Genomic DNA, 23,641 nt, shown 5'->3' on the forward strand with positions numbered 1-23,641 from the left:
GTGTACACCTGCCACATGAAAATTCAGACGCTGAACAAAAGAGTCTACTGGTGCAAAATGGCTGCCGTCGCATCATCCAGGTGGACGCTGGACATGGGTGGTGGTTGAAGTGGTTCCCCTCTCCTTATGTGAAACTCTTCTGAGTAGTGAGATAAACACAATGGAAATGTAATGTTGTCTTCTTTAAATGGCACCTTATGGAGACGCAGAAAACAGATGAACACACAGACTCACACACAGACACTTGTCCCATCATAAAAGTGGATATTTGCACTATAGAGTTTAGTGAAGAAGTGCACCAGTGAGAACCTGCAACATGAAAATCCAGTTGATGAACAAAAGAGAGCCACTTCAACACCTGATGTGTGGTGAGTCTACTGGAGCAAAATGGCTGCCGTCGCATCATCCAGGTGGTGGTTGAAGTGGTTCCCCTAGACATGGGTGGTGGTTGATGTGGTTCCACACAGACACTCTCCACTATATGTGAAAGCACCATACAAATGTAACTGGTTCTTCATCTCCAAAAGGCCCATCAGAAATGTAATGTTGTCTTCTTCTTTAAATGGCACATGGAGACAAAAACAGATGAACACACAGACTCACACACAGACACTTGTCCCATCATTAAGGTGGATATTTGCACTATAGAGTTTAGTGAAGGAGTGTGCCAGTGAGAACCTGCAACATGAAAATCCAGTTGATGAACAAAGAGAGCCACTTCAGCACCTGATGTGTGGTGAGTCTACTGGCGCAAAATGGCTGCCGTCGCATCATCCAGGTGGACGCTAGACATGGGTGGTGGTTGATGTGGTTCCCCTCTCCTTATGTAAAGCACCATACAAATGTAACGTCTTCTTCTTCTTCTTCATCTCCAAAAGGCCCGTTATGGAAACACAGCAACTTGAACACACAGACACTTGTCCTATCATTAAGGTGGAGATCTGCACTAAAGAGTTTAGTGAAGAAGTGCGCCACTGTGCACCTGCAACATGAAAATCCAGTTGATGAACAAAACAGAGCCACTTCAACACCTGATGTGTGGTGAGTCTACTGGAGCAAAATGGCTGCCATAGCATCATCCAAGTGGACACTGCATATGGGTGGTGGTTGAAGTGGTTCCCCTCTCCCGATGTAAAGAGCCATACAAATGCAATGTTGTCTTCATCTTCTTCTTCTTCTTCTCCTCCAAAAAGCCCATTATGGAAACACAGCAACTAGATGAACTCACAGACTCACACACAGACACTTGTCCTATCATTAAGGTGGATATTTGCACTATAGAGTTTAGTGAAGGAGTGTGCCAGTGTGCACCCGCAACATGAAAATTCAGACGCCGAACAAAAGAGAGCCACTTCAGCACCTGATGTGTGGTGAGTCTACTGGAGCAAAATGGCTGCCATAGCATCATCCAAGTGGACACTGCATATGTGTGGTGGTTGAAATGGTTCCCCTCTCCTTATGTGAAACTCTTCTAAGTAGTGAGATAAAGACAATAGAAATGTATTGTTGTCTTCTTCTTTAAATGGCACATTATGGAGACGCAGAAAACAGATGAACACACAGACTCACACACAGACACTTGTCCCATCATTAAGGTGGATATTTGCACTATAGAGTTTAGTAATGGAGTGCGCCAGTGAGCACCCGCCACATGAAAATTCAGATGCTGAACAAAAGAGAGCCACTTCAGCACCTGATGTGTGGTGAGTCTACTGGCGCAAAATGGCTGCCGTCGCATCATCCAGGTGGACGCTAGACATGGGTGGTGGTTGATGTGGTTCCCCTCTCCTTATGTAAAGCACCATACAAATGTAACGTCTTCTTCATCTCCAAAAGGCCCATTATGGAAACACAGCAACTCGAACACACAGACTCACACACAGACACTTGTCCTATCATTAAGGTGGATATTTACACTAAAGAGTTTAGTGAAGAAGTGCACCAGTGAGAACCTGCAACATGAAAATCCAGTTGATGAACAAAAGAGAGCCACTTCAACACCTGATGTGTGGTGAGTCTACTGGAGCAAAATGGCTGCCGTCGCATCATCCAGGTAGACACTGCATATGGGTGGTGGTTGAAGTGGTTCCCCTCTCCTTATGTGAAACTCTTCTAAGTAGTGAGATAAAGACAATAGAAATGTAATGTTGTCTTCTTCTTTAAATGGCACATTATGGAGACGCAGAAAACAGATAAACACACAGACTCACACACAGACACTTGTCCCATCATAAAAGTGGATATTTGCACTATAGAGTTTAGTGAAGGAGTGTGCCAGTGTGCACCCGCCACATGAAAATTCAGATGCTGAACAAAAGAGAGCCACTTCAGCACCTGATGTGTGGTGAGTCTACTGGTGCAAAATGGCTGCCGTCACATCATCCAGGTGGACGCTGGACATGGGTGGTGGTCGATGTGGTTCCCCTCTCCTTATGTAAAGCACCATACAAATGTAACGTCTTCTTCATCTCCAAAAGGCCCATCATGGAGACACAGGAACCCGATGAACACAGAGACTCACACTCAGACACTTGTCCTTTCATTAAGGTGGACATTTGTACAATAGAATTTAGTGGAGGAGTGTGCCAGTCTGCTGGACAAATTCATAGCAGACATTGTGTCTCTAATCTTGTGTTCAGTGTTACCTCTTTTTACTTTAACTCTGTGGTTCAGTGTATGTTTAATTCTTTTTTCCCCCATTTCTGCTACGACCAAATCTGATGTGACAAAAAAAAAAAGAGACATTCTGGAAGTCTGGCAGAGAATACAATCTGGGTGCACTTCATCTCCCTGTCACGTGGGAGGAAAACCGGGGCACCCGGGAGGAAACCCACCCAGACACGGGGAGAACATGAACACTCCACACAGGGAGGACCCGGGATGCAAACCCTGGTCTCCTTACTGCAAGGCAGCTGCAGCAGCGCTACCACTGCACCACCGTGCCACCCCACAACTGGACAGAGAAATGCAAATCCTCCAAAGCCCACCACATCAGAAACAGCCAGTGTGGTGAAAAGCGATTGCACAATCATAACTAAAATGAATGTTTATTAGGTCTTCACAATGCACCATGCGGTGAATCAGGCATTTACGGCGTCTACTAAGGCACCACACGCACCGTTCTGTTCAAGGTTTGTGTGATTCAGACTATTTATTCTGCTGGGTACGCATCCCACCGTTTCTTTCCGCGGCGTCTGAGAAACATCACATCAGGTGAGGCACAATAAATCAGATCTCGGCAGTATCTCTTCCTATAAGAAAGCTGCGACGTAGTGAACAATAGAGGGAATTTGTTATGACTTTACACACAATGCCTCTGCAACCTGTGCCAACAGGGTCTCTGCTGGCATCGCAAATTGGGCCAACATTGCTTAAGCGTCAAAGAAATTCACAAGCATGCAAGTATGTTCTTTACCAAACTCTTTAGATATGCAAACCACAGCTTTCTGAAAAAAACAAATGACTGCAACAACAAAGGCCTGAGTGTAGCTGCGGATTGCAAAGCCGGGGCTCTTGGGGGGGCTGGTGGGGGGGCAGTGGAGGATGTGGGTGGGGGGTGAGTTAGGCAGAAATGCCTCCAAATTGCAGTGTCATCAGTCTCTAAGGATTCGATAAACATGATGAACATTAATACACTCGAAACGATTAATACGGGATAGGGAGATGGAGTGTGCCCAGAGGGCACTCGCCGCCCGACTTCCACAAGGCGCCATTTTTGTCACATCAGATTTGGTAGTAGCAGAAATGGGGGACAAAAGAATTAAACCTACATTGAACCACATCGTTAAAATAAAAAAGAGGTAACACTGAGACACAATGTCTGCTGTGCATTTGTATTGTATCTTGACTCTTTTGTCCAGCTCCTGAATTTTCAAGTGGCACACTGGCACACTCCACTGACTGTAGTGCAGATATCCACCTTAATGAAAGGACAAGTGTCTGTGTGTGAGTCTGTATGTGAGTCTGTATGTTCATCGGGTTGCTGTGTCTCCATAATAGGCCATTTGGAGAAGAAAACGAAGACGTTACATTTGTATAGCACTTTACATAAGGAGAGGGGAACCACTTCAACCACCACCCATATGCAGCGTCCACCTGGATGATGCGACGGCAGCCGTTTTGCTCCAGTAGACTCACCACACATCAGGTGCTGAAGTGGTTCACTTTTGTCCAACACCAGGATTTTCATGTTGCAGGTGCTCACTGGCACACTCCTTCACTAAACTCTTCAGTGTAAATATCCACCTTAATGATAGGACAAGTGTCTGTGTGTTCATCTAGTTGTGTGTTTCCATAATGGGCCTTTTGGAGGAGAAGAAGAAGAAGAAGATGATGATGAAGACAACATTGCATTTGTATGGCTCTTTACATCAGGAGAGGGGAACCACTTCAACCACCACCTATATGCAGCGTCCACCTGGATAATGCGACAGCAGTCATTTTGTTCCAGTAGTCTCACCACACATCAGGTGCTGAAGTGGCTCTGTTTTGTTCAGCATCTGGATTTTCATGTGGCAGGTGCACACTGGCACACTCCTTCACTAACTGTAGTGCAGATATCCACAGTGGTGGACCGAAAGAACATTTGCCTGGGCAGGATGCCTATATACTGGAATACAATACAGTTTATTTTTGTGTAGCCCAAAATCACACAGGAAGTGCCGCAATGGGCTTTAACAGGCCCTGCCTCTTGACAGCCCCCAGCCTTGACTCTCTGTGAAGACAAGGAAAAACTCCTAAAAAAAACCTTGTAGGGAAAAATGGAAGAAACCTTGGGAAAGGCAGTTCAAAGAGAGACCCCTTACCAGGTAGGTTGGGCGTGCAGTGGGTGTTAAAAGAAGGGGGTCACTACAATACAATACACAGTACAGAACAAATCCTTAATACAGCATAATAATACAAATTTTAGAAGCACGGAGCAGAATTTAACTGAAGATGATAATAAGATTTGGATATTTTTAGAGTCCTGGAGACCTCATCCATCAAGCTGTCTCCCCATTTGGCCATTCCACGGCTGAAACGTTGCTCGGCCAGCCAATCCGATGAAAGGACCCCTCTTTCCCATGATTCATGTGATCCTCCACCAGGGATGACTTTACCATAGGCAGGCAAACAACTTGGCAGGTGGGCCGTGGCACCAATTGCCACATTTGAGTACCGAGAACAGAAACAGAATAGGTGAGGGTTAGTAACAGGAAGGACCTGGGGAGAGAACCTGCACACGGCATTAACTCCCCCTGGACCACTAGATGGCAGCCCCCCTGGGTTGCTACAGCACTACAAAATTTCCCACAGATCATATATATATATATATATATGCTAACAAAATGCAAAAATGTGGCTGGTGACATCCCTCACAAAGTTATTGGGCTTCACGTCTTTCTTATGGCAAACTGCAGGCACAAACTGATCAAAGAGGCAATGTGACAGAAAAAAAAAAGTCGCAACATCTGCTAAGTGATAGGAAAATTGCAGAAGACAATTTCACAATAGGAAGAAGAGGAATGACAGCTCTTGCATCTGCAGTGTGCAGCCTGCTGGTTGCTGAGAAATGTTTGTGGCTTTCTTACTGCCGACTGCACAGGCAAAATGATTGAGAAAGGGGACATGGCAGAAAAAAAAAAGAATATGCGGCAACATCTGCTGAATGTGAGGCAAATTTGCAGAAGATGATTACATGATAGGAAGAAGCAGAACGACAGCTCCAACATCTGCTGTGTGCAACCCACTAATATGTGTGAAATGTGGCTGGCTCCAACTTCTGCAATGTTATTGGGGTCTGTGGACAGTTTGAGGCAAACTGAATGAGAAGGTGACATGGGAGAAAGTAAATGCGGTGATATCTCCTGAGTATGAGGCATATTGCAGAAGACAATTACATGATAGTAAGAAGAAGAATGACAGCTGTTACATCTGCTGTGTACAACCTGGCAATATGTGTGAAACATGGCTGGCTCTAACTGCAAAGTTATCAGGGTTCATGGCTTTCATATGGAAAACTGCACAGGCAGACATGGCAGAAAGAAAAAGACAAGTGACATCTGCTGAGTGTGAGGCAAATTGCTGAAGCTGATTATTTGATAGGAAGAAGAAGAAGAATGACAGTTGTGGCATCTGCTGAATGCAACCTGCTGGTACTTGTGAAATACTAGAGCTGTTGGAAGGATGGGAAGATAAATTACAAGGACTACTTGATAATTTCCTAGACGGGCTTGAAGACTTGCAGAAGCTAAAGCCCTACTTTGCCTTTCTTGCAAATCCATTCATGGTTGATGTGATCAGTGATGGTTGTCCAACTCTCAGACCTCTGGTTACAGAATCATTTGCTGTGGAAATGGAACTAATAGAATTACAGGAGGACCTGGGACTGAGGTGTCACCTGCTGCATTGGGGTCCCAATCCTGGCAGTTCATTGTGTGGTGGGCACAGCAACACGTGCGCTATCAGCGGCTGCTCCCAACCTGGATCTAAAGATGACCCATAAATGCCAGTCTGCAACTGAGTTCTAGAAGGAAGTCCCAGAAACAAAACATCCTGAACTGAAGAACATCAGGGTGCGACCCATCTCAATTGTGAGCTCAACACACTGCTGTGAATGACTGTGAAGTCTGAAAAGTCAAAGCATCGTGCCATCCATACAAATCAATAGCTGACAGAGCCAATTTGCACAGACACGACAAACTATCAGCTGGATTCTCAGCTACTCAGAGCCAAGATGGAGACTCACAAGACCTCTACTAGCAGTAAATAGCCTGAGCAATGCCTGCTTGTGTAATAAAAATATTACATGGTGATAAGAATTTAATGGCATAGGCATTGGGGCGCCCCCTGGCTTCAAAGCTCTGTACCCGTGGTCCCCAAAGCCACCAGGGCAGTCGCCCCCTCGTGGTCTGGAGGAGGCACAAGCACTCCTCTGGTCCACCTGGGTCTCCCAGCTGGGTAGCAGCCCCAGCCATTTGCCACAGTATATATATATATATATATATATATATATATATGTATATATATATATATATATATATATATATATATACTGTCATATGAAAAGTTTGGGAACCCCTCTCAGCCTGCATAATAATTGACTCTCCTTTCAACAAAAAGATAACAGTGGTATGTCTTTCATTTCCTAGGAACATCTGAGTACTGCAGTGTTTTCCGAACAAAGATTTTTAATGACGCAGTATTTAGTTTTATGAAATTAAATCAAATGTGAAAAACTGGCTGTGCACAAATGTGGGTCCCCTTGTCATTGTGCTGATTTGAATGCCTGTCACTGCTCAATGCTGATTGGATGAGCTCGTTAAGCCTTGAACTTCATAGACAGGAGTGTCCAATCATGAGTGGTAAAAAGTATTTAAGGTGGTCAATCGCAAGTTGTGCTTCCTTCCCTTTGACTCTCCTCTGAAGAGTGACAGACAGCATGGGATCCTCAAAGCAACTCTCAAAGATCTGAAAACAAAGATTGTTGAGTCTCCTGGTTTAGGGAAGGCTACAAAAGCCATCTCAGAGGTTTAAACTGTCAGTTTCAACTGTAAGGAATGGAATCAGGAAATGGAAGGCCACAGGCACAGTTGCTGTTAAACCGAGCAGGTCTGGCAGGCCAAGAAAAATACAGGAGCGGCATATGAGCAGGATTATGAGAATGGTTACAGACAACACACAGATCACCTCCAAAGACCTGCAAGGACATCTCACTGCAGATGGTGTATCTGTACATCGTTCTACAATTCAGCAATTTGCACAAAGAACATCTGTATGGCAGGGTGATGAGAAAGAAGCCCTTTCTGCACTCACGCCACAAACAGAGTCGCTTGTTGTATGCAAATGCTCATTTAGACATTTTTTGGAACAAAGTGCTTTGGACTGATGAGACAAAATGGAGTTATTTGGTCAGAACAAAAAGCGCTTTGCATGGCGGAAGAAGAGCATCACATTCCAAGGAAAACACCTGCTACCTCCTGTCAAATTTGGTGGAGGTTCCATCATGCTGTGGGGCTGTGTGGCTAGTTCAGGGACTGGGGCCCTTGTTAAAGTCGAGGGTCAGATGAATTCAACCCAATATCAACAAATTCTTCAGGATAATGTTCAAGCATCAGTCACAAAGTTGAAGTTACACAGGGGTTGGATATTCCAACAAGACAATGACCCAAAACACAGTTCGAAATCTACAAAGGCATTCATGCAGAGGAGAGTACAATGTTCTGGAATGGCCGTCATAGTCCCCTGACTTGAATATCATAGAAAATCTATGGGATGATTTGAAGCAGGCTGTCCATACTTGGCAGTCATCAAATTGAACTGAACTGGAGAGATTTAGTATGGAAGAATGAATAACAATACCTCCATCCAGAATCCAGACACTCATCACAGGCTATAGGAGGACAGCGTCGAGAGGCTCAAAGGAGCAAAAGGAGGCTCAACTAAGTATTGATGTCATATCTCTGTTGGGGTGCCCACATTTATGCACCTGTCTAATTTTGTTATGATGCATATTGCATATTTTCTGTTAATCCAATAAACTTAATGTCACTGCTGAAATCCTACTGTCTCCATGAGGCATGTCAGATATTAAAAGGAAGTTGCTACTTTGAAAGCTCAGCCAATGAGAAACAAAAATCCAAACAATTAAGAGGGGTTCCTAAAATTTTTCATATGACTGCATGTGTGTGTGTGTGTAGTTTGTGATTATTGAAACTAATAAGAATTTACATCTTAAAAACTACACACATGAATAAAAATTATTACCTATATTAAAAATTATGGGTGGCACGGTGGCGGAGTGGGTAGCGCTGCTGCCTCGCAGTTAGGAGACCTGGGTTCGCTTCCTGGGTTCTCCCTGCGTGGAGTTTGCTTGTTCTCCCCGTGTCTGCGTGGGTTTCCTCCCACAGTTCAAAGACATGCAGGTTAGGTGCATTGGTTTTTCTGGTGTGTGCTTGCTGTGTGGGTGTGTGTGTGTGTGTGCCCTGCAGTGGGCTGGCGCCCTGCCCTGGGTTTGTTTCCTGCCTTGCGCCCTGTGTTGGCTGGGATTGGCTCCAGCAGACCCTCGTGACCCTGTAGTTAGGATATAGCGGGTTGGATAATGGATGGATGGATTAAAAATTATTATGAGGATCACCTTGTTGAATCAGGTATGCTGTACCACCCCAGGGTGAGGGGGGCGCTGTCGCTAACTGTCTTGCTTCTTCCCTCTGCAGTTCAGAGATGACTGACTGGCCACGCCCTATCACACCCATAAGCACCACCTCTTCCAGGGCGGAAACATATAACAGATCCCGTCCCTCGCAGAAGGCGTCTCACTCGCAACCCGAACTCTCAGCTGGGCGGAACTCCCGCCTGGACTTCGAGAAGAAGAGAAACTCTACTTAAGTGCAAGGCTTATACTTTAGCGCCATCGTGCGTCTGTTTGCTTTCTTACTTTATGTTTGATATCGAAAGCCCAGGCTGGCACCCCAACTACTTTTGGCCCACTTTTGACCCTTCACTCCATACCACAATTGCATTTCTTAATATTTATATAAATTACTGTACATAAATGATGACAGCACTCAGCTCACACATACTGGCAAAACAACAGAGGAGTTCCAGTCTGACCGCCGTCATTCACGTCACACGGTCACGAATCGGAGAGGAGCCCATATAAAGGTGGCTCAGATTGGATATCATTTGTGTCCCCACAGCCCTGAAAACATCAGATTTGTGTCACATTAAGGTGAAAAATTGGCCCACTAATGTGAACGTAGCCTCAATCTCATTTAAAATAACACATTTAAAACTTTGAAATTCTGACAAGTACACAACTTCTGAAATGAAAGAACCAGTTCAGGGGGAACATGTAATTATTCCACTCTCCCTGCCCTTGCTTTAAGATGGCCTTCTGGCTGGGTAATGTTCCTCCATTGATTCCTGCCAGCGTACCCATTCCTTATGCCCCGATCTCTGTGTAGGTAGGGGACCTCCGCCCTCTTTTCCGGTTCATTTTCTTTCTGTGCCACCCAGCCAGGCAGAAGTAGAGAGTCTGCTGCCCCTGCCTGCCACGCCTTACAAGGTTTATTTCAGTAACTCAGTGCATTCATTAGCAAGGAGGGCACATATGATGGCACTATGCTGTACCCTTGCAGCCTATTCAGGGCTGATTCCTGCATTGTGCCCAGTGTGGCTGGGATAGGCCCCCGGATTACTAGCTTGATAATGGATACATTGATAGGCACAGAGACCTAAGACTTGGGATCAAATGAGTAAACCCAGCATCACTCAAGTTGGCACTCGCAAGGGGCACTGGGAATAAAACATGTTGAGATGGTGTGTTACATTTGTGTCTGTTTCCCTGCACAAATCGCCATTTAAGAGTTTTGTCAATAGAAAATGTAAGAAAAGAAGTATAAAAAAAATGAAAGATGCCATGGCAGCATCAGATCGAGAACTTTTTGTTTTCTCCCAGCATGCCTGATTATCAGCTTTCTAATTTGGCAGCCGTTCTCGAGGAGGCACATGACTCACCGCTGAGCCATACTAACACCCCCCCTCCCCTCCCCCCAAACTTGCCAGCCCCCTTTCCCCCTGAAGAAGCTGTTTACACTCTAGTGGCGGCAAACACAGAAGAATCTTCAAATTGGTTTCAATTGGCGTGCAGGGGGCGCCGGGTTGGGAGAGCGTGCCTTTGTTTTCCCTGCCTGAATTACTGCATCGAGTGCTTTTATAGAAGGATGACTGGCACAGCAGAACTCGCTCAGTAGTGCGTCTATTTTTTCCAAAAATGTACTTTCTGAGAATATGGGCTGATCTGAAAAATAACTTTCCTATTTCTCTTCTGCTAACACATTAGACACCATTGGCTCTCTAGGCCTGGACTGGCACCACAGTGATGGCTACTAACATTTGGTGCCCATTAAAATATAATCTCCATTACTCATTATAGGAGGGCCAGTGCCACGAGGGTGGTAGTGGGGGGGTATCTCTGTGTGACCTTATCGATTTCTAGCAAACTCCACAAGCAAATATCGTGCACCAGCAGTGAGACCAACACCCACAGGAGAAGGTCAGGACGAGAGGAGTCCTGCTGAACGTGTCAAGGAGAAAGGTTTACGGAACAGCACGGCCATGAGGTTAATCATCTCCCCAGTCGCCCATTCATGTGTCGCTTTGGAATCTGCCAATTCTAATTTAAGGTTGAAGGTCTGCAAGTCTGAGGTGGGATGGATGGGATGCCTGCTCTTTGCAATTCACACTTGTGCTCTAACGTCTTGTAAAAATTGCCCTTATTGGATAAGCCTGGCATTAAAAAAGTCAAACTTATTTCTTCACAAACAGGATACATATGCATTTGCATTGCAAAACTGGCTTCAAAGCTTAAGTGCTTTCTAGAAATTTATGTACAAAAATGATCTTGCCCACACTGATGCTTTACATTGCAGTCTATGGGGCACAGTGGAAAAGCTGAAAAACGTATCAAATACGCCCAATTTTCAAGCCAAGATGGCTGTCGAGTATTGATCTGCGTCTTGAGATTACTCACTGTCACACACGTCCGCATAGGAGGCAGCTAAAGGGCCTGAATGAGAGTAATTCCATGCCAGGTCAGGGGGTGGCAGAGTGTATTGATCCTTTCCCTCACTTCTCTGCAGACCAGTTACGGGAAATTCCACCTGGCCCAGATGATGTCACTTCTGGTTCTGGCTTCAATGACACCACTTTCCGTTTCTGGGCCCCACTCATGACGTCACCTCTTGTCTGAGGCCCAAGGATGATGTCACTTCTGGTTCCGCCCCCTCATGACGACGTCACTTCTGGTTCCGACCTCAATGAAACAACTTCCGGTTCCGGCGCTACTGATGATGTCATCTTCAGTACCGGGCCCAAAGATGATGTAATTTCTGGTTCTGCCCCCACTGATGATGTCACTTCTGGCTATGGCCTCAATTACACCACACTTCCTGTTCCAGCTCTACTGATGACATCACCTTCGGTCACGGGCCCAATGACATCACTTCCGGTTCTGCCACCACTGATGACATCACTTCTGATTCCAGCCTCAATGACACCACTTTCCGTGTCCGGCCCCACTGATGATGTCATCTCTAGTCCCGGGCGCAAGGATGACATCACTTCCGGTTCTGCCGCCACTGATGACGTCACCTTCAGTCCCAAGCGCAGTTACATCACTTCCGCTTCTGCCTCCACTGATGACATCACTTCTGGTTCCGGTCTCAATGACACCACTTTCCGTGACCGGCCCCACTGATGATGTCATCTCTGGTCCCGGACGCAAGTGTATTTGACACTGCTCTTTTCACATAGACGTGCTGTAACAGAAGTAAACTCAAATCATGAAGATGTATGTAAGGACGGTGCATGTGCCGAAAACATTAACATGTATATGTTACTTACATAAGAGCCAGATCGAATGTTATTTACCTTGAGTTATTTACTGACTTCCTACAGCGTAAAGTCACAAGTGGAGTGCCGAGAGCATGCTCAAAAAATATGTGTAATGCCACGAAAAGTCCCTGCTGACACTTTAGTACACAAGCAATAGTACGAGAATGCAGTTAAGACTTTTTTTTGGGGCGCATACGCCGTCCAGATCTAAATACTCACGTGTAGAGTCGCTTGTGTACTGAAGACTCTATAGCTGCAGGTGGAAGCTGCCGTCACTGTCCGTTGTATGTAAGAGCCAGATCGAATGTTATTTACCTATTTACCTTTATTTATTTACTTACTTCCTAGAGCGTGAAGTACAAAGTACAGCGATGGCAAAAGTGCATTCTTGCTCCGATGTAGAAGCGTCGTCATGATTTGAGTTTACCTCTGTTATAGCACGTCTATGTGAAAACAGCAGTGTCAAATGTGAGGGGGCCGTTTGTTGGGATCGTGAACGCGGCTGAGAGAATAAAACTTTACAAAAAAAAAAAACAAAGCTAACCTTTACAAGTATCATAAATTACACCGGCTGTTACTGACTGGAATCAAATGTATGTTTTTATTCTAAAACAGTAAGAATACGAGCAGCTCACTTCTCAAAATGGACTCGTCTGGGATTGAACCTGTGAAGTTTTGATTACCAGTCAACAGTTGATGTTGTGCTGTGCCACCGAAGCAGTCGACGCAAATGTGTGTCAATGTCGCACCCTAACGCGGGTGGCTTCTTAGTGGCTCCAGTGCTCTGTCTGGCAGTTGATATCGTAGAGTCCACTATGACTCCTAAGTCTCTTTCCTTATAACTCCTGTAGTCCTGAATTAGACTGCTTGCTCTTCTCTGGACTTTTTCTAGCACTGCTGTGTCCTTTTTTACAGACAAAAAATTGCACCCAGGACCCCAGATGAGGCCTCACCAGTGTGTTATATAACGCTTAAGCAGAACCTCCTGTGACTTGTGCTGCACCCATCAAGGCGCTATATAACCTAACACTCTGTTAGCCTTCTTCATGGCTTCTGCACACTGTCTGGCAGTGGATAATGTCGGGTCCACTACGACTCCCAAGTCCTTCTCACGAGGTGTACTTTCAATTGTCATCTCCTGTAGTCCTGAATTAGCCTGGCTGCTCTTCACTGGACTTTTTCCAGTGCTGTTATGTCCTTTTGTAGACCACAACTGCACCCAGGACTCCAGATGAGGCCTCACCAGTGTGTTATATAACGCTTAAGCAGAACCTCCTGTGATTTGTACTGCACACATCAAGGCGCTATATAACCTGACATTCAGGTAGCCTTCTTCATGACTTCTGAACACCATCTGGCAGTTGATAGTGTGGAGTCCACTACTAAATCCTTCTCATTGGGCCTGCTTTCACTTTTCAGGCCGCCCATCGCGCGCTCAAGCCTCACATTTTCACTCCCTACGTGTAATACTTTACACTTGCTGACATTAAATTTCATCCACCAAAAATCTACCCAAATGCTGTCCAAGTCCCTCTGTGATGATTCATGCGCAACACGTGCAATGCGCTTGCTGAACACGCGACAGACATTTATATCTCTCATGTTCTTTTAGGAGACTTGTCATCGTAATCAGAAGCTTACTGTCTGTCAGATTGGGTTATCGAGAGCACTGCTTGCTCTTTGCAGTTTGACGTTCCCGCCCCTACTTTGAGCTCCGCCTTCATGAGGCGTCGGATTGGTTTAGAAATGTGACACTCAAGGGAGCCGTCTAATTGTTCCCACCCACTTTTAAGCAATACTCACTCCTGGTTGTCTCCAGATGTGTATATTATATGTGTGGCTTCAAACAGACCTGAGGAGCATGGTGGCGTGGTGGCTAACACTTGGAATAAGCTACCAAGTAGCGTGGTAGACAGTGTGGTATATGGCTCGCTGTTCATCCCGGCCAATACCCCCAACGCCGACAGATGGAGCTCTCCCGGCAACATGGAGGTGCCCCGAATTCCAGCAGGGCATTATGGACCTTGGAGTCTTTCTTCACAGCCCTGCTGGATACCGTGGGCACCGCCAGGGGAAACGCTGCCCAGGGACATATACTATCCATATAGCCCAGAAGTAATTCACAATCACGGAAACGGAAGAAATGATATACTTCCGGTCTGAAGAAGAAGAAGAGTTTTCACCTAACCCGGAAGTGCTGGGTAATCATATAGACTGTGGGAAACACCAGAGCATTGAGCTGAGTTGGGAGGAAGGGTGACAAGGCGTCTGGGAGTGGAGGATTTGATTATTGATTGCTATTAGTGTTTATTGATGAGTATTGTGGAGTGGAGGCTGCTTTGTGCACTTAATTATAATAAAAAGTCAACGGGTGTCTGGCGTCTGATCTGAGGGTTCAAGGGGACGACAGTGCCCCCTATCTGTCACAACAGTAAGACTTGAAGAACTTTCCACACTCGACCTGATGGGTTTTTTTTTTTTTCGAAGAATGAAGTGGATAGGACTGGCGAGCTTAGTGAGGCTGAATGGCCCGTCCTTGACTCGATCGTTCTAACGGTCTACTGTTTCGGCTCATACCACCTTGACCCCCGGGTGAAGTAGTCTGATGCGGTCTGTCCTGCCACGTTCCTTCTGTGCAGTTCTCCCAGCCGAGCCCGCCCACTCACTCACACTCACACACACACACAAATAATGCCCACCTCAGTCTCCCCTCACCGATTCCCCCCACTCGCTGAAGCACAAACCACAACGTTCACAGCTTCATGAACCCTCAAAAGTCGATCTTCACATAAGCCTTGGTGCCAACTTTTGCACACACCGAGTGGTTTTCTTGCCACGTCGGTCCCTTCTGCTCTTCGAGATAAGACCCCAGACAGGTAGGAGAGCAGAGCCTGAAACCATGTTAAGCATTTAAAGATTTTTCCTGGAAAGAACAGATGGTTCCCTACCATATATTGATCAACAAAATAACTGAGCGCATAACCGTTATTATGATCCTGCAAACCAGCCATTTACTAATTGGGTCCAAAGGGTCTAAGTTACAGGAAAAAAAAAACAAAAAAAAAACAAAAAGAAAAGAAATATATAAATATAAAACCTCTCAGCCCGGAAGAAACCCAGAGAAAAAAAAAAGAGAAACCATTGTGTGATAAAAGGGAATTCACAAACTGGATAATGTTTTCTGACATCAGGCAGTGATAAGGATTTCAATGACAACGGCTGTGAAAGCAATGACAGCTCGCCCTGTTCAATTAATAATTTAAAGACACAAGACGTGAAGGCAGAGTGCAGATACCAAAGCCCAATGTTAACTAAGAATGCGTAATGATTATTTAATGAATACGTACGGTGCCATGTAAATGTGTGCGCGGCTAAACTTTCAGAACTTGCCGAGTCAGCAATGAACTTGGAGCCACCAACTTTGGGGGAGAGAAAAAAAAAAGTCTGGCCCATAGCTTATTATATTACCAATGAAAATAGATTGAAGGTAATCGGTCAAGAACAAATGCTTCACTTTGCCTCCACTGCTTCATATCACATGGATTTTGATTAAATAATGTCGACAGTTTGGTGCCTACTGTAAGAGGCTGCCCATTTCCTGATGGTTGACACGTACCAGAGGCGTTTTTGAGGGTGAAGAAAAAAAATCCATTTATTTATGGCTGTAGGCCACACATTAATAAAATACAAAATACGCCTACATGGCGGCCTTCCTCTGGAGGTTTCTTCTGCGCCTTTTAACTGTTCTGGAATTTTACAGGCTAAACAAAATACAAATGCACTTCTGTTTTTTTTTTTTTTTTACAGTTTGCTCTAAATATTGTGCATATAGCTCATTAAGATGAATTTAGTTCTATACAGCAATCAGTGATTTGGGCAGCAAAACAGTGACACAGTGGTTGATGCTTCTGCTTCACAAATCTGGCATCCTGGACTGAAGACACGGCAAGATATCCTGAGCTGTCAGCATGGCAGGAGATTCTGAAGGGAGGGCACTGCCAGGAATCCCACACGTGGGGCATGGCAAGATATCCTAGGATGAGGGCGAGGCTTTGAGCTATGGGTCTGAATAGTTATAGGAATGAGAACATTTAATGTTTGATTTTTAATACGTTTGCACAGCTTTCTGAAAACATGTTACCACACTCATCATGGGTTATGGAGGGTAGACAGATGGGCAAACATGTCAAATTTATCCAATTAAAATTAAATCTACAACACAGTAACGTGGGCAGAAACTGAAGAGCTATGAAATGCTTGCTCAATGCAGTGTGTCTATCTATCTATCTGTGTATAGTGCCTTTCATATCTATCTATCTATCATTATATAATGCCTTTCCTATCTATCTATCTATCTATTATATAGTGCCTTTTCTATCTATCTATCTATCTATCTATCTATCCATCTATCTAGTACCTTTCCTATCAATCTATCTATCTATTATATAAGGCCTTTTCTATCTATCTTTTATATAGTGCCTTTCCTATCTATCTATCTATCATTATATAGTGCCTTTCCTATCTATCTATCTATCTATCTATCTATTATATAGTGCCTTTTCTATCTATCTATTATATAGTGCCTTTTCTATCTATCTATCTATCTGTTATATAGTGCCTTTTCTATCTATCTATCTATCTATCTATCTATCTATCTATCTATCTATCTATCTATCTATCTATCTATCTATCATTATATAGTGCCTTTCCTATCTATCTATCTATCTAGTCACACATGCGCACATAGGAAGCAGTCAATGGGCTTAACTAAGAGTGAAACACCAGGACAAGGGTTGATGAGGTGCACTATTGCCTTTTCTCCCTCCTCTGCAGATCATCTGATGGGAAAACCCCCTGAAGCCCTAACAGGATCCGCTTCCACCTTCAGACCACACCCTCCTTCTGACCTCATTTCCAGCTATACCTCAAAAAAACTCCCTTAAACTTTGGAGAATCCTACAAAATCCTGCCAACTTCGCCAAATGTTTTATCATGAAAGTGCCCATAAAAGGCACTTTTTCCTCTTCCTTACTGCCAACTATAAAGACAACCAGCTGCCTTTCCTTAACAGTCATGTTCTTGACTCAGTCTCAATAGACTACTCAGTGGCAAGACCATAATTCTTCACTATTCTCGAGCAGTGCATTATACGATCATCCATCCATTACTGAACTTGCTCAATCCCAAGTCTAGGAGTCTTGGATGCAAGGCAGCATCTACTGGAAGGCAGACACACACAAGAAGCAGTTTTGCCAGCCAATCACTTATGCACATTTAAAGTTTAGAGTCACCCATTGACCTCACACACAAACATGTCTGGGTTCTGTGCAGTAACCCCAGTGGCTGGAAAGAAAGCCGAGGCGGCCAAAGGGAGAACATGTGAAAGCCGCACTGATGGCTGAAGGCCTGGAGAGCTGTGAGGTAGCCGTTGGTGTTCACCGAGTTATGGCGCCTCCCTAGAGAATGTCTAGTGGAGAAGAAAAGAAATTGAATGTAGATTTGATCGATTCATATGTTGTTCCTGCTTTTAGCATTTTTGTACCTTTTAAATGAAAAATAGATTTTTTTTTTGGTCTACATGAGGCAAATAAAGAAAAAAAGTTAATCAAAAAAATGAAATTGCAACAAAAAAAAATAAAAACAACCAGACAGTGGACACGCCACAGCATAGAATCTTTACATACTTAACGCTTTTAAAAATGGATTTCAACCTATTCAGGAAAGAGTGGGGGAAGAAACTGCGCAGAAGTACGTCATGGAAATGCATTGCCACTCATAATGAATTCACCTCCTCGATGGCTGCGTTAAAGAACGTGTTTAATTGCCAATAATTATAAAACGACTTTATCATCTCACCATTGAAAATAAATAAATAAATAAATAAATAGCTCAAAGTGCAACTCCACTGTCTGATTTCTAAAAGCTGCACATCAAGACTGACTAATGACAATAATTAAAGGTTTGCTTATTACCTTCAATAAATCTCATTAATTTGCCATTGACAACTGCTTAGGAATCAACAAATAAACGACTACTGTTGAAGCATCGTTCTCACTTTCTAATTTCCGTCAATATTCTTGGGCACATGGAATGCCCCAGTAAAACTGTGACAATATATAAGTCTTCTAGAATTTCCCGTGAAGCCAATATGTTTCTGAGAGACTGCTGCACTCCCAGAGGGGTCGACACATCATCTTCACAAACTGTGACACGAAGAGGCTCATCCGTATCAGGACCCCCTTTCACGTCACTACTTCTAATCCAGAGCAGCAAAAAAAGACTGCAAAACCACACCATTTACACTTTAACCATGTGGCATCAATCTTATTGTATCCATGTTGTTCTTAGGATCCATCCATTTTGCAAAATGGGTGCCTCAGACCACTAGAATAAAAGAGCAAGCAACCCACCTGGTATTTTACTGAAAGTGGTGCCCAATCAGAACAGGCTTGTGGGCAGTAACATTTGGGCATGGCAAATCCTACTCCACATCGGGCACTATAATGACCCCCCCAAACCTCTTGTGTAAATACAGGATACCTCAAAAAAACTCCCTTAAACTTTGGAGAATCCTACAAAATCCTGCCAACTACGCCAAATGTTATATCATGAAAGTGCCCTTAAAAGGCACTTTTTCCTTTTAAGATTGACTTATTTTTTTTATTATTGGTGGACACATTACTCCGGGGAGAACCTAAATAATGTTCCTGAGCTTGTCAACCTTGTTTCACACAATACAGTACACCCCACAATACTTGCCCCTTGAAGCCTTTAGAATGACTGAACCCGATCTTCCTCTCAGCAGTTTCCTCCACTACAAGTGTTCTGAACTTGAGAGTTCCCAAGCATGAAAGTCCCAAGAGTACTTAAAAGGCCTTCTGGAGCAGAGGTCGCCAAGTCCGGTCCTGGAGGACCACCGTGGCTGCAGGTTTTCATTCTAACAAGTGCCCTGTTTGTGCTGCTAATTAACCCTTAAACCGCCGGAACCAGCTATAGTCGGTTCTCAATTTGCCTGCACGCCGGAGCCGAGTACATTCGGCAAAGTACATTCGTTGGTTTCCAGTGCAATTTGGAAGCACGTCAGAGCCAAGTATATTCCATGACGTATATTCATTGCAACACCGCAACCAGCTATAATTGCTTCCCAGAGAAATTTGCCAGCACGCCGAAGCTGATCAGTCCATGCCGTATATTCACTGAGCAGCCAGCTGGTGACCACTGCCGGCCCTGGCACAACTGCAGCATCACTGTCACTGGGATTGAGCCGCTGCACTAGACTAGCCTGCTGGCATCAGCGTTGGCCTCTGTGTTCTTGCATGCTGCCAGATCAAGCGCAGTTTGCTTGGTGATTTACTGAATTTCATCAATGCCGTCAGTTGCACCTTGTACGTATTGTTGCAGTAGTTTTAAATAGTTTTTACAGTTCATTGGCAGTGTGTAAAATGATCAGTGTTGCAGTAATTGTGATGCTCTTTGCATGAAAAAAAAAAATACGTGCTCCATTAAAATTCCACATTTTCTTGGTGAATTGTGACGTTTACTTTAAAAGAGCAGCAAAAAAGTATTTGGCATCCAGGGGTGCATTAACCCCCAAGTATGTAGCAGTTTAAGGGTTAACTTCTTGTGCATTCACTTTAAATGAATTGCTTTTTTAAAGATTTGTTCCTCTGAGTTGCTTCATTTCTTTCCTTAATTGGCACCCAAGCAGAAATGGCATGTGACGTGAGCGAGCCAAGAGAAGACCAACTACTGTAAGTCAGGGCCTTCAACTCCAACCAATTTCACTCCAACCAGTTGCTTAATAAGCGAGTCTCATTGTTAATTTAATTCCATGGCTTGTTGCTGCTCTTGTGGTGCGTTAGCAATAATTAATAATTTCTGAAATTGTTGATTTTCTCTTTTCTAAGAGCACTGGGCACCTGAGCAGATCAGCATTCCTCAGACCTTCACCTTTCTTTATTTTCAGATATTGTATGACGGACACCAGTTGTATCTCGTTATTGTTTGGCTGCTAAGTAAAGAAAAAGAAGCAATTAAGGAGTCGGAGCCTTCAAGAGCAAATCACTTAACTCTTTCAGTGCGGATGTCGACTGTTGTCTGCAAAAGCAGGGGTTCAGGGCAACAATCAGCTGTAAATATCGATAAAACTTAATGTTACGTTATAGGTAGACCCGCTTTGCTACGCGGACTTTTAAATCCCATTGACTTGACATCAAATCCCCGCATGTGTGTGAGTAGCACAGATGTCTAGAATGGCATCGACATTGAGCGAGAGCAAAATAGCTCTGTATACATTATTTATTTTTTTATTTTTGTGTATTATTACTGTGTGCCCTGCAGTGGGCTGGCGCCCTGCCCGGGGTTTGTTTCCTGCCTTGCGCCCTGTGTTGGCTGGGATTGGCTCCAGCAGACCCCCATGACACTGTGGTTAGGATATAGTGGGTTAGATCATGGATGGATGGATTAATAATTTAGGGGCAGCACGGTGGCACAGTGCGTAGCGCTGCTGCCTTGCAATTAGGAGACCTGGGTTCACTTTCCCGAGTACTCCCTGAGTGGAGTTTGCATGTTCTCCCCGTGTCTGCGTGGGTTTCCTCCCACAGTCCAAAGACATGCAGGTTAGGTGCATTGGCGATCCGAAATTGTCCCTAGTGTGTGCTTGGTGTGTGGGTGTTGCCCTGCGGTGGGTTGGCGCCCTGCAGTGGGGTTTGTTTCCTGCCTTGTGCCCTGTGTTGGCTGGGATTGGCTCCAGCAGACCCCCGTGACCCTGTAGTTAGGATCTAGCGAGTTGGAAAATGGATGGTTGGATGTATTATTACTGAATCAGACTCTGACTTATCGAACTCTGATTTGAATGCAAGTCATCTGGAAACTGAAAACGAAAGACAGGTAACCGTTTTTTTTTTTCCCCAGAAAGTGGACTTCAGCTTATAAGTGATGAGACAAACAGTACGTAATAAGTCTGTGAATTTACACAATGTAGAGGCTCATGGAACATAAGACAGGTGACGTTTGTTATAAATCGGTATTTTATAGTGATTTGTGTGTGAGACCATTGCTTTGTGCGCTTTTTAGAAAACGTTTTTGATTCAGCCCTTGGAGAAAAGGAAAAAAAAATTTGCCCTAAAAGAGTTAAAATGAGTTCAAAAGAAGTTAATTAGCAGCAAAAACAGGTTACTCATTAAGAAAAGGGTTAGAATGAAAATCTGCAGCCACAGTAGTCCTGAGTCCGGAGTTGGTGACCCCTGTTCTAGAGGAGAGAAATACAGTCACTAACCCAGCTGGTCGCACACGGGGTTAAAATGGAATCTGTATTAATACAATCATTTTCAAAAAAGAATTGTTAAACAGTGAAGCTCCAAAGACCACAAAAGGCACAACAGGGAATTCCTGAAAAGGTAAAAGCAACCCAAAACAAACCAGTTTTAATCACTAATCCAAAAATGAAGTCAAAAAGAAAGCATGAGGGTAAAAATCTAGGAACCACTAAATAATCAAAGATCACCACAGTAGAAACTCACCACACATCAAGCGCATTCAATGAACCGCAGGTGCCTGTGGTCTGCCTCCTCCTTTATAGGGCTGAGGGCTTAGTAAGGGGAACCATCCACAAAACACACGGCACACAGGACAAGAGACACAGATGTACAGAACTAAATGACCAACAAACACAACATAAAGGATGCAAAACAGACGTAAAAACTCCAGCTGGGGGTGAACCCTGCTTTATTCTTTCCATCATTATGGTGATTATCAGTTTTATATAGATAGATATATAAACCTCAGTAAGCTTAATACCGTGCCTCCCAACCTCATCAGACCCTACTTAAATAATCAGGTCAGGTCAGGTCAGGTTGGGGAGCATACACTGGTACAGCACGCTACCACACCCACCACATGACGAAACGTGCCACATGGCCGTAGTGCCCTAACTGACACTCCCTCACAATGCAAGTCATGTGCTTCATTCGGGACTCCAGCGGTACCCAAGGATTCTCTGAAGAGACACTGCAGAGGTTCGGTGCAGTGAGAGCTCAAGCAAAATGACACCTTTTATTGGCTAAGTAAAAACATCACAAGATGCAAGCTTTCGAGGCAACTCAGGACCCTTCTTCAGACAAGAACCCTAACCCTAACTTCATTCCCCTTCTCTCAGTTTACCTCTCTGTCAAGATGCTCATGTAACCTGTGTGTGTGTGTGTGTGTGTGTGTGTGTGTGCTAGACCATCAATTCTGTTGTCTGTAAGGCTTTCTCTGAATTTGCTGTCTTAATCTTCTTTATTTATTTATTTGCTTTGTACAATGCTATATATTGTATATCCTGCCGTTCTTTCTTATATTCTGTAAGTGCTTTGAGCATGGGAAAGTCACTAAATAAATAAAATGTATTATTATTATTATTATTATTATTATTAAGATGTAATCAATTACATCAATTATAAACAATTACAATTACAAAGCAATTTCACGATTACATCTTGTCTGAGTTGCCTCAAAAGCCTACATATTGTGATCTTTTTTGTTAGCCAATCAAAGGTGTCATTTAGTTTGACTGCTCACTACATTCATAATGGCTAACACGGTACAACACCCTGGTACTGCAGAGGTTCAGCATGATATTCTTTCAGGGGTGGAAAACGGCGAACAACATTGGTCTCAGCAGAATGCAGCCTGCCCTTAGTAAGGATTCCAGAGGAAAACTTTGCAGGGTGCACACATAAAACCAAGTTAATAAGCTCAGGAACATTATTCAGGGATTTCCAGGATTTCCATGTCCAACAATAAAAAGAAAACCTCAGAGGAGGTTACAATGACTTTCATGGACTCTTTTACGATAAAACATTTAGCGTAGTCAGCAGGATATTGTGAGATTCTCCAAAATTGTAGCAATTTTTTTTTTTTTAATTGTTGGGTATTCAGTTGTCAGACAAGATGTCTCCATTGTTCATGAAAACAGCTACGTATCAGAAGGGTATTTTGTTTCCGTTTTTCCAAGCAGAGAGAAGCCATCTCCTACCTTGCCCTTTTTAGCAACCGCATCCAACTCCACTTCCCTTGCTCCTTCAATAAATTTAGTAATCACTACTGGATGCTCCTGTTTGGATAGAAAGAAAAAAGGAAAATGTCAAGTAGAAGCATTTATTTAAATTTATATTATTTAAATCCTTATACTCTATCATCGTTCTTGACTTCTTTTTTGGTATAACTCTTGGCCAGTGTGGCACAGAGGCTCACACAGTGGACTGGAAACCCAAAAGCTGACACT

At 44.0% G+C, this 23,641-nt stretch overlaps 1 protein-coding gene across 4 annotated transcripts in view; it reads right to left on the reverse strand.

Moving 5' to 3' along the window:
• cps1 (carbamoyl-phosphate synthase 1, mitochondrial) overlaps positions 1-23,641 on the reverse strand; it is a 269,036-nt gene that overhangs the window by 68,636 nt on the left and 176,759 nt on the right. For 3 of the 4 annotated variants that reach the window (XM_039755359.1, XM_039755355.1, XM_039755358.1), the window contains exon 29: positions 23,393-23,473. In XM_039755359.1, the coding sequence (XP_039611293.1) occupies positions 23,393-23,473 (81 nt within the window). The remainder of the gene's footprint in view (positions 1-23,392; positions 23,474-23,641) is intronic. The other variant, XM_039755356.1, reaches the window with a different exon arrangement.

The sequence above is a fragment of the Polypterus senegalus genome, chromosome 6, assembly GCF_016835505.1.
Source record: "Polypterus senegalus isolate Bchr_013 chromosome 6, ASM1683550v1, whole genome shotgun sequence".
In the NCBI taxonomy this organism is placed as follows: Eukaryota; Metazoa; Chordata; class Cladistia; order Polypteriformes; family Polypteridae; genus Polypterus; species Polypterus senegalus.